Source organism: Salmo salar, chromosome ssa10 (assembly GCF_905237065.1).
Source record: "Salmo salar chromosome ssa10, Ssal_v3.1, whole genome shotgun sequence".
Taxonomy (NCBI): domain Eukaryota; kingdom Metazoa; phylum Chordata; class Actinopteri; order Salmoniformes; family Salmonidae; genus Salmo; species Salmo salar.
Window position 1 is genome coordinate 112,871,286 of NC_059451.1, and position 12,489 is coordinate 112,883,774.

The 12,489-nt window shown below is 41.9% G+C and overlaps 1 protein-coding gene across 1 annotated transcript in view; it reads right to left on the bottom strand.

Moving 5' to 3' along the window:
- tmtc3 (transmembrane O-mannosyltransferase targeting cadherins 3) overlaps positions 1–12,489 on the bottom strand; it is a 140,660-nt gene that overhangs the window by 105,718 nt on the left and 22,453 nt on the right. Inside the window, exons 4-6 of the mRNA XM_014125664.2 lie at positions 6,963–7,062; positions 1,325–1,440; positions 280–452 (exon numbers count right to left, since the gene is read on the bottom strand). Of these exons, the coding sequence (XP_013981139.1) occupies positions 280–452; positions 1,325–1,440; positions 6,963–7,062 (389 nt within the window). The remainder of the gene's footprint in view (positions 1–279; positions 453–1,324; positions 1,441–6,962; positions 7,063–12,489) is intronic.

Sequence of the window (12,489 nt, forward strand, 5' to 3'; positions counted from 1 at the left end):
TGGGGAACTGCAACAGCCCTTTAAACCACAAAACAAACATTTCAACACCTTGAAAATGCAGGTTCGACATTTATTTTCTCAATCAATCTTGTAAACGCAATGTGTTTCTCACTATATCTAGGCCTACACTTTTAAGGTCGAACAGCAGTCACTGATTAGGTAATATACTATGTACTGTTCCAAATGGTGGGGCTACCATGAGCAAAAACATGGATTCGAACAGAAACAAAAATATGCACAGCATCTTTGCCGCCATGGAAACACAACAGCTCCACCCACCTGGTAAACACAGGGAGCTGTGATTGGATGACCTGGACCCTGATGATGACCAGCAGCAAGGTGCTGATGATGAGGACGATGAGCTTGAGGAGTGTCTGCAGGACAGCATAGGGGAAACCATCTTTACCCCTCAGCACCTGGAGGAGAGTATCCAACAGCATGGGCAGTGTGAACTGAGAGAGGTGGGGGGGAGATTGAGAGATAGACAGTGAGAGAAACAATTAAATGACTTATCTGTACACGGGATTCACAATGGGGTGAGAGAGGTCAGTTGTGTTGATTTTTCATTCTAGTCGACCTCCAGTTGAGAAACACTGATCAGTTAACAATGTTTTCTTGATACAAGGCCTAGCCTTGTCTGAATACTAAGCTTGAAGGCAAATCAACAGAGTGAAATCAAGCATTTAAACCAAACAGTGGCTGTTCTTTGAAGTGCAAACAAATCCTCAACTAATATAACCAGATGGATCAAGATTCTTTAATATTTGGGGGCAAAAATAGACTAAGGAGGTACATGATACAAACGGATCAGGGAGCCAAAGCCAAGACTCCTCTTCATCTGCAAGCAGAGGCCTTAGCGTTGATAAAGTATCCGAGACGAGGGAGACACCAAAACAGCTGCTCACCATCATTCCTTTCAAGTAACCCTTTTGTAGTAAAAATGGGAGCTAGCCAGTATCATTAAAAAAAGAGAATTGTCCCATAACTCAAATCTATTACTGGGGTTTTGTAAGCGAGGGCGTGACCGTGCAGTGTGAGTAATTGTTGAAGCGATGGCGAGTGTTGCACTGTGAAGCGAGGTTACGGGCATGACCTGCCTTACCCCTTGTGCAATTTTGTCCATTCCCATTTTGTTGTCATTCTGATAAAGGCCATTGATGGTGTAAACATCCTGTTTTTGACCTAAATTACACTATGTTAATAAAGTATTACGTTTTTAATCGTAAGTGAGCGTTAAGCCGTTTCTTTTCAAAAGCTCGTATCTTGTTATGATTGCACCTTGTTTCACATTGGTTGAGCGCCTACTTCTCCACTCAAAACGTACCCCTTGTGCAACAAACACCTCGTGGACACAGCAGATGGCGATGACTGTGATGCCTTGCTCCTTGCATAAAGTGGCTGCAGCCACCAGAACCACAGTCACAGCAATGGGAGTCCACACTAGAGAGAGAAAGGTTGAAAATAAATAAGGAAAATAGAGAATAGGATGTTGCCAGAGGTCATATTCATACACACAATCACATTCTACAAAAATGAATGCATTTCCACACAACTTGCTTTATGCCCTATTCTACCTCATTGTTGACTACACCAAATTCAGCCAGAACGATGCAAAACATCAGCTTGCTTGTTATTAGCGTTGCAAAGCTACCAGTAATTTACCAAAGTTAACGGAATCTTCAGTCAAACTATAGTTTTGGCAAGTCGGTTAGGACATCTACTTTGCACATAACAAGTCATTTTTCCAACAATTGTTTACAGACAGATTATGTAACTTACAATTCACTGTATCACAATTCCAGTGGGTCAGAAGTTTAAATACAATTCCCTGTGGCTCAGTTGGTAGAGCATGGTGTTTGCAACGCCAGCATGGTGTGATTCCCACGGGGGGCCAGTACAAAAAAAATGCATGAAATTAAAAGTATGAAATGTATGCATTCATTACTGTGAGTCGCTCTGGATAAGAGTGTCTGCTAAATGACTAAAATGTAAAATGTAAGTTGACTGTGCCTTTAAACAGCTTGGAAAATTCCAGAAAATTATGTCATGGCTTTAGAAGCTTCTGATAGGCTAATTGACATCATTTGAATCAATTGGAGGATAAACCTGTAGATGTATTTCAAGACCTACCATGGAACTCAGTGCCTCTTTGCTTGACATCGTGGGAAAAATCTAAAGAAATCAGACAAGGCCATAGAACATTTTTTATTGTAGACCTCCACAAGTCTGGTTCATCCTTGGGAGCAATTTCCACACGCCTGAAGGTACCACGTTCATCTGTACAGTCGTGGACAAAGGTTTTGAGAATGACACAAATATTAATTTTCACAAAGTCTGCTGCCTCAGTTTGTATGATGGCAATTTGCATATACTCCGGAATGTTTTGAAGAGTGATCAGATGAATTGCAATTAATTGCAAAGTCCCTCTTCGCCATGCAGATGAACTGAATCCCCCAAAAACATTTCCACTGCATTTCAGCCCTGCCACAAAAGGACCAGCTGACATGTCAGTGATTCTCTCGTTAACACAGGTGTGAGTGTTGACGAGGACAAGGCTGGAGATCACACTGTCATGCTGATTGAGTTTGAATAACAGACTGGAAGCTTCAAAAGGAGGGTGGTGCTTGGAATCATTGTTCTTCCTCTGTCAACCATGGTTACCTGCAAGGAAACACGTGCCATCATCATTGCTTTGCACAAAAAGGGCTTCACAGGCAAGGATATTGCTGCCAGTAAGATTGCATCTAAATAAACCATTTATCGGATCATCAAGAACTTCAAGGAGAGCGGTTCAATTGTTGTGAAGAAGGCTTCAGGGTGCCCAAGAAAGTCCAGCAAGCGCCAGGACGGTCTCCTAAAGTTGATTCAGCTGCGGGATCGGGGCACCACCAGTACAGAGCTTGCTCAGGAATAGCAGCAGGCAGGTGTGTGTGCATCTGAATGCACAGTGAGGTAAAGACTTTTGGAGGATGGCCCAGTGTCAAGAAGGGCAGCAAAGAAGCCACTTCTCTCCAAGAAAAACATCAGGGACAGACTGCTATTCTGCAAAAGGTACAGGGATTGAGCTGCTAAGGACTGGGGTAAAGTCATTTCTCTGACGAATCGCCTTTCCAATTGTTTGGGGCATCCGGAAAAAAGCTTGTCCGGAGATGACAAGGTGAGCACTACCATCAGTCCTGTGTCATGCCAACAGTAAAGCATCCTGAGACCATTCATGTGTGGGGTTGCTTCTCAGCCAAGGGAGTGGGCTCACTCACAATTTTGCCTAAGAACACAGCCATGAATAAAGAATGGTACCAACACATCCTTCGAGAGCAACTTCTCCCAACCATCCAGGAACAGTTTGGTGACGAACAATGCCTTTTCCTGCATGATAGAGCACCTTGCCATAAGGCAAAAGTGATAACTAAGTGGCTCGGGGAACAAAACATCAATATTTTGGGTCCATGGCCAGGAAACTCCCCAGACCTTAATCCCATTGAGAACTTGTGGTCAATCGTCAGGAGGCAAACAAAAACCTACAAATTCTGACAAACTCCAAGCACTGATTATGCAAGAATGGGCTGCCATCAGTCAGGATGTGGCCCAGAAGTTAATTGACAGCATGTCAGGGCGGATTGCAGAGGTCTTGAAAAAGAAGGGTCAACACTGCAAATATTGACTCTTTGCATCAACTTCATGTAATTGTCAATAAAAGCCTTTGACACTTATGAAATGCTTGTAATTATACTTCAGTATTCCATAGTAACAACTGACAAAAATATCTAAAGACACTGAGGCAGCAGATTTTGGAAATTAATATTTGTGTCATTCAAAACTTTTGGCCACGACTGTACAAACAATAGTACGCAAGTATAAACACCATGGGACCACGCAGCCGTCATACCGCTCAAAAAGGAGACACGTTCTGTCTCCTAGAGATGAACGTACTTTGGTGCGAAAAGTGAAAATCAATCCCAGAACAGCAGCAAAGGACCTTGTCAAGATGCTGGAAGAAACAGGCACAAAAGTGTCTATATCCACAGTAAAACGAGTCCTATATCAACATAACCTGAAAGGCCACTAGGCAAGGAAGAAGCCACTGCTCCAAAACTGCCCTAAAAAAAAGCCAGACTACGGTTTGCAACTGCACATGGGGATAAAGATCAAAAAAAATTCTCTGCTCTGATTTAACAAAAATAGAACTGTTTGGCCATAATGACCATCGTTATGTTGGACGAAAAAGGGGGAGGCTTGCAAGCCGAAGAACACCATCCCAACCGTGAAGCACGGGGGTGGCAGCATCATGTTGTGGGGGTGCTTTGCTGCAGGAGGCACTGGTGCCCTTCACAAAATAGATGGCATGAGGGAGGAAAATGATGTGGATATATTGAAGCAACATCTCAAGACATCAGTCAGGAAGTTAAAGCCCAAACATACTTCCAAAGTTGTGGCAAAAATGGCTTAAGGACAACAAAGTCAAGGTAGTGGAGTGGCCATCACAAAGCCCTGACCTCAATCCTATAGAAAATTTGTGGGCAGAACTGAAAAAGCATGCGCGAGCAAGGAGGCCTACAAACCTGACTCAGTTACACCAGCTCTGTCAGGAGGAATGGGCCAAAGTTCACCCAACTTATTGTGGGAAGCTTGTGGAAGGCTACCTGAAACATTTGACCCAAGTTAAACAATTTTAAGGCTATGCTACCAAATACTAATTATGTAAACTTCTGACCCACTGGGAATGTTAAAGAAATAAAAGCTGAAATAAATCACTCTACTATTATTCTGACATCTCACATTCTTAAAATAAAGTGGTGATCCTAACTGACCTAAGACAGGGAATTTTTACTAGGATTAAAAGTCAGGAATTGTGAAAAACTGAGTTTAAATGTATTTAGCTGGTGTATGTAAACTTCCGCCATATATATAAAATATATTTTTTTACTGTATCTGTGTCCACATTATCCATGAGTTTCTAGTAGACCATATGGTTCAAGAGAAAATAGCCAAATGAAAAAAGCATCTAACCAACAATGCCATCATTTTCTATGAACTCTGCAACTCTTTTCCCTTCACCACCTGAAGGAGAGTACCCAGTGACTTTTCACAACTGCCACCAGTTTCACGCCAAAACATTAACAAATTTATATTTTACTATGTCAATATGTAAGTGTGTACAAAAAAAAAGTATTAATATTCCATGCTGAAACTCATTAAACACCAAACGATATTCAGTAAATTGGTTTATATTTAGGATTATGTTTTACAGCTTTTATAATTATTTCATATATTTTTCATGTTCACACAGAGGGCCAGAGATGATTACAGATACCTGTAATAATCTTATGTGCCCAAAAGGGCCACTAGATGTCTTGTGAGACTACATAAAATGCTTGAAATATACCACAATTCTGGTAGTTTATTGGTCAACTTCGAAAGTTTCCAATAATATACTCACACTTGGCAACCGTACTTGTTAAAGTGTAAACACACCTGGCTGTTTGAATGAGGCTTTGTAAATTGTTTGTGGAGGAAAATGTGTATCTACGTGTTATGAACATGGACTATAGGCCACCGGAATATACATTGATGTGGTGTGATGAGTGGAAAATGTGTATTACATAAATGGACAATTCTTTCAGTTTCTCATTCACGTATGCGGAGTGTACATTTTTTGTTTTGACATTTGAGGCCTGTTGAAATGGGAGTTAATTACTCAAGTTTTCGTTCCTTGCACGCAAATTCACTTGACAGATTTGACTGTTTAACACTAGAAATGCAGATAATTGACCATTTTCTAAGCTCCGCCTCATCACCAACTTCATCCTGCAGCCATCGTCTGCATTGTGGGAGTCTCTATTGTCAACCAATCATTAGGCTAATTTTGTTTGACTCGTGAACGTGACGAAAGACAAACGACACAGGAACCAATTTGCCGCGATTTGTGTGTACAGTGGATATATGCTGTTGGAAAACCAGTGGCCGACTTTCGGCTGTTGCATCTCCCCTGACTTCACTCCTAGACTTTCGTCTACAGTTTGTTGCTTTAGCCTTACCCTTCAAAATGCGCCCAATATCTCTGTTGCTGCTTGTGGCAATGTCGTCTAGCTGAGTCTACCTATAAATTATGAAGTCAATCTCAATGTGACCTGCCAGATTCAGAAGCTTGAAAAAATCTAATGGGGTTAACCACAAAAAACAAACTGAACATAATTCTGCATTGTTTATATTTTAGTTTTGGAGTCAAAGAATAGTTTCACTACATTTTTTGTTTTTATAACAGGTTTGTTTATCATTTTATTTCAGTTTACTAAATTGTTTATGATTCGCTTAAGTTTTAGTTCATTAAAATAACCTTGGTGCCCTCAAATCGTTCCTTGAGTTGATATCTACCTTGTTATTTTCCTGAACAACCAATTGACACATTCTTTCAGACACTTAACTTCCCCATTCTGACAGTTGTCCTTATGAGAACTGTAATCTTTCAGAAATCAAACACTATCATGATTCAATGGGAATTAATTGCATCTTCAAATGTAATCTTTCACAACGTAAAGCTTTTATCTATCAACACGGCCGCCTACACAAAGCCTGTAATAAGATCCTCTATCCATTTGAAACGGTTCATCTGACATTCCGAATAATTCCAGCGGTCTAAGGTGTGCGGTGCAAAGCGAGACTTGGCGATGAATACTACCCCAACCGCCTATGATGAGGGTGCCATAACGAGTCAGGACATGGTTCTTGTTGTTCTCTGATGGCTCGCAACCAACAGGGGGAGGGGTACAGTAGACTCACTGAATAACAGACTAGCAAGTAGGAGCGTGCATCTCATTGTCCTGTTTCCCTCTGAAACCTGTGTGTGTGTGTGTGTGTGTGTGTGTGTGTGTGTGTGTGTGTGTGTGTGTGTGTGTGTGTGAGAGAGAGAGAGAGACAAACAGGGGGACAGTATTGGTGGAGGTCTACAGTAAAAGTAGTTTCACCGATGGATTGGTCGGCTCCATTAGATCTGGTGTAGGCCAGGAACGCAGCCAGGAGGAAGATGGAGGACAGAAGCTCCGCTCTTCCTACAACACCCGTCACCTGTAAGAGGAACCAAAAGTCAACATTCGAGCACAAATATGTTATTCTCTCACCAATCAATCGAGGAGGTTCGCACTCCATGACACCCATCACCTGTCAGTCCATGGTATCAGGGACCCTTTGGACGTCCCTACCCCAACAAAATGTAAAATGGTTAGGGTAGGTGTTAAGGTTAGGTTAAGGATGTCCCAAGGATCCCGAATAGCACAAAATGTACAGTCAGAGGTGCAAAGTTAAAAGAAAACATTCAATGTCAACATTTCCAGGACAAAGATAGTTTTCTCATGAATCATTCTAATCAACAACCTTTAAAACACTTCCTCCTCGGTCTCTATGAAAGTTCACACTTCTCAACATGTCTCCTAGGAATGCCTGGAATCTTCTGCAACCTGATTCTCCGTCCACCTAACTGTGAAAACCACAAGCTGTGTGAATGAGATCGCAGCAGATTCCAGGCTGTGAAAACAATCAAAAAGATGTCCGGCACCAGAGCATAAAATCAACAACCACCAAATGCCGGTAGATTTTGGCATTTGTATTTATTAGGGATCCCCATTAGCAGCAGCTACTCTTCCTGGGGTCCAAACACATTAAAGCACTTACATATAAAACAGTACATCATAACATTATTACACCACTACATATCTACAATACAAAATGTATAATATCAACACAACAATATTACGTGTGTGTCTGTACCTTTGTGTGTGTCTCTTCACAGTCCCTGCTGTTCCATAAGGTGTATTTTTACCATTTTTTTAATCTGACTCTACTGCTTGCATCAGTTACCTAATGTGGAATAGCGTTCCATGTAGTCATGGCTCTGTGTAGTACTGTGCGCCTCCCATAGTCTGTTCTGCATTGGCAGGTAAGATGTCCATTTCACTAGCCACGTTGGGTGGTCAAAGCTCCACAGTGAGAGCATTTCACTGGCATTTGTGAATACAAAAGGGCAAGTATGATCACATTTACAGTGCATTCGGAAAGTATTCAGCCCCATTTACACTTTGTTATGTTACATCCTTGTTCTAAAATGTATTAAAATCGTTCCCCCCCTCATAAATCTACACTCAATACCCCATAATGACAAAGCAAAAACAAGTTTAGAATTGTGCAAATTTAATATAAATACAAAAATATGACATCTACATAAGTATTCAGACCCTTTACTCAGTACTTTGTTGAAGCACCTTTGGCAGTGATTACAGCCTCGAGTCTTCTTGGCTATGACGCTACAAGCTTGGCACACCTGTATTTGGGGAGTTTCTCCCATTCTTCTCTACAGATCCTGTCAAGCTCTGCCAGGTTGGATAGGGAGCATCGCTGCACAGCTATTTTCAGGTCTGTCCAGAGATGTTCCATCGGTTTCAAGTCCGGGATCTAGCTGGGCCACTCCAAGACATTTAGAGACTTGTCCCGAAGCCACTCCTGCGTTGTCATGGCTGTGTGCTTAAGGTCGTTGTCCTGTTGGAAAGTGAACCGTCACCCCAGTCTGAGGTCCTGAGTGCTCTGGAGAAGGGTTTTTCTCAAGGATCTCTCTGTACTTTACTCTGTTCATCTTTCCCTCGATCCTGGCTAGTCTCCCAGTCCCTACACCTGAAAAACATCCCCACAGTATGATGCTGCCAGCACCATGCTTCACCATAGGGATGGTGTCAGGTTTCCTCCAGACGTGACACTTGGCATTCAGAGTTCCATCTTGGCTTCATTGGAATCCTTTAGGTGCCTTTTGGCAAACTCCAAGCGGGCTGTCATGTGCCTCTTACTGAGGAGTGCCTTTCGTCTGGCCACTCTACCATAAAGGCCTGACTGGTGGAGTGCTGAAGAGATGGTTGTCCTTCTGGGAGGTTCTCACATCTCCACAGAGGAACTCTGGAGCTCCGTCAGAGTGACCATCGGATTCTTGGTCACCTCTCTGACTAAGGCCCTTCTCCCCCGATTGCGCAGTTTCCCCGGGCAGTCAGCCCTAGGAAGAGTCTTGGTGGTTCCAAACTTACTCCATTTAAGAATGATGGAGGCCACTGTGTTCTTGGGAACCTTCCATGCTGCAGAAATGTTTTTGTACCCTTCCCCAGATCTGTGCCTTGACACAATCCTGTCTCGGAGCTCTACGGACAATTCCTTCGACCTGATGGCTTGGTTTTTGCTCTGACATGCACTGTCAACTGTGGGACCTTATATAGACAGGTGTGTGCCTTTCCAAATCAATTGAATTTACCACAGGTGGACTAATGTTGTAGAAACATTTCAAAGATGATCAACGGAAACAGGATGGACCGGAGATCAATTTCGAGTCTCTTAGCAAAGGGTCTGAATAGTAATGTACTTTTTAATTTTTATATATTTGCAAAAATGTCAAAAACCTCTTTCGGCTTTGTCATTATGGGGTATTGTGTGTAGATTGATGAAGGAAAATGTTCATTTAATCCATTGAGAATAAGGCTACGTAACAAAATGTGGAAAAAGTCAAGGTGTCTGAATAAATGCTACAGTAGCTGTTTTCAAAGTATTTCTGCCATTTTGTTTCATAGTTAATAAATTAAAATCGCACAAAATCAAAGAACAACTAATCCTATATAGCCAACCCCACCTCATGCTGCAACACTCCCTGGCTGAGGGCTGTGTGCTCTTGAAGAACTAAGTGAAAGATTGATTTTTAGAAGCGCTGCGGACAGGCATAAATGTTGGTCTAATTTACTTGAAACTAAAGTCTACTGAAGTGAGACTTTGTCCTTGTGGTTCTTGGCTATTTATACTGAAGCAAAATATAAAACGCAACATGCAATAATTTCAAAGATTTTACTGAGTTACACTTCATATGAGGAAATCAGTCAGTCAATGGAAATAAATTCATTAGGCTCTAATCTATGGATTTCACATGACTGGGAAATCAGATACAGTACCTTCAAAAAATATGTTTTAAAAAAACGGGCCTCAGGATCTCGTAACGATATTTCTGTGCATTCAAATTGCCATCGATAAAACGCAATTGTGTTAGTTGTCCGTAGCTTATGCCTGCCCATACTATAACCCCACCGCCGAACTCTGTTCACAACGGTGACATCAGCAAAGCGCTTGCCCACACGACGCCAAACACGTGGTCTGCAGTTGTGAGGGCAGTTGAACGTACTGACAAATTCTCTAAAACATCGGAGGCGGCTTACGGTAGAGAAAATGTTGATCTCTGGCATCATCTCTGGTGGACATTCCTGCAGTGAGCATGCCAACTGCACACTCCATAAAAACTTGACAGTGTGTCGTGACAAAAATGCACATTTTAGAGTGGCCTTTAATTGACCAAAAGGCTCCTTAACAGCTTCTACCCCCAAGCCATAAGACTGCTGAACAAATAATCAAATGGTCATCGGACAATTTACATTGACCCCGCCCCCCTCCATTTGTTTTTTTACACTGCTGCTACTCACTGGTTATTATCTATGCATAGTCACTTCACCCCTACCTACATGTACAAATGATCTCGACTAACCTGTACCCCCGCACATTGACTCGGTACCGGTACCCCCTGTATATAGCCTCGTTATTGTTATTTTATTGTGTTACTTTTTATTATTTGGTTATATTTTAGTTCAGTATAGTAAAACATTTGTTTTAGAAACCTTATAAAGCATGCTTTGGTTTCTTTGTGTTTTATTGTTGAAATTTTAGCAGCAATAATTTATTTGTTGCTGGCACAATTTTCTTCTTTCCATCTACCTGCTACAGAGGCTGGTGGACCAAATCGTTCATTTTATGCCCTGCTAGGCATAAATCATGGAGGGAGACCACACTGGTGGCTCTTGCAGTACAGGGGCCTCTAGCAGAAATATGTGAATGCTGACTGCCACCTTATGCGAGCACATGGAACTGCACGTTTTCTTTGCACAGGAGCGGCTGGGCTAGGAGATCCTCCACCATGAAGACAGCATGTTGAGAAAACATTTGGAAACGCCTTGAGGTACTACCTGGACTTGTCCAATAAGAAACAGATGTTGCAAAATATTTTTGCTTTGCTGAAAGTGGTCCGGCTGAGGTTGATTCAGTTCCATATTTAGGATGTCATACAGATGCAGTTCTATCTAAATATGTTCACTATGTTGAGATACCAGACACAGATGCAGCACAAATACACTGAACTACACATTCAGAAAGACAGACACTCTAAGAGGCTCACAACGGTCTCTTTGTCAGTGTTGATCATGAAGGGGACCTTCAGTACATCAAATGAAAAACAAATGGTCCGTTGAGAGAGAGATTCCAGATCAAGATAACGTGATTGCATTCGTCGGCCAGGGGCTTCTTTTTACCTATGAGTGAAATGGGCCCTTTCAAAGGATTGTCAGGCTGCACTCAGCTGAAGGAGAGAACACCATGAGGAAGATGAGAAGCAGTTCAAGAGAGCACTGAGCTGTGTAACATTACCACTCCCTTTACCAGAGCAGCAGAATGTTGTCTTTGTTATTTTTCTATCCTGTTTTTCTGTTCTATTCGATTTTTCTAAGGCCTGTCTGGTCGCCGGTGCAACTCATTTGAATGGGGGCAAAATGGGGGGGTAAGGGGGTTAAGTAAACAGGCGAGAGGAGAAGTTGTTGTTGAGGTAGACAGTAATGACAGTGATGGGTTAAATTCGAGTTCATTCCCAATTCATGTATTGAAAAGCACATATCAAATGACCAATTCAGTAAAACAAATACTGTGAAGGAACTGACGGCAACTTTTGAATTCAATTATTTTCATGTCACTAACTGCATGCAGGTCTGTACAACTCAAACAACGCCTACTACATAAAGTTGAGCAACTCTTGCTCGCCCTCTGTGCCATTGATCTTCTAAACTTGGTGGGAAGGACAAACTTTGGCATGGGAGCTTTAGGCCATGAACTTCTATGCTTCTGTTTAAATCTGTGCAACTCTTTCCTTTAGTTATTACAAGGCACACCCCGCCTAATAGTTGGGGTAAGGATTTGGGGAGAGTAAAGACCTTCCCACACTGTACATCAGATTCAGTCTTTTACAATTATTACATGTGACACTGCGCGATGTGACCGTTTACAAAAATCGTAGTGCATTTACGAAGTTGCCACATTTGAGAAAATATACTGATTAATAAAAAAGGTTTAAAAAAGGTTTTAATTATATTTATTAATGGGATCGGCTCATAACACCAGCTACACTACACGATTAAGGATAAACAGTTCTAACACTGACAGAACTGTCGGAGCCTACAAGCACACCACTTGATATACATGTGCTTCGCTTTTAAACTAGCTCCTCATGTCCACCAGATGCAAACACTTTGCGTTCTGGTGGAAGTCATTCATTGTCAGTGGAGCATTGTTCATTTCTCTACCATAAGCTTCTTCCAATGTTGATTTTGGCAGTGTGTCCAACCTCCTCACAACTGCAGACCACATCTAAACCACGCCATCACA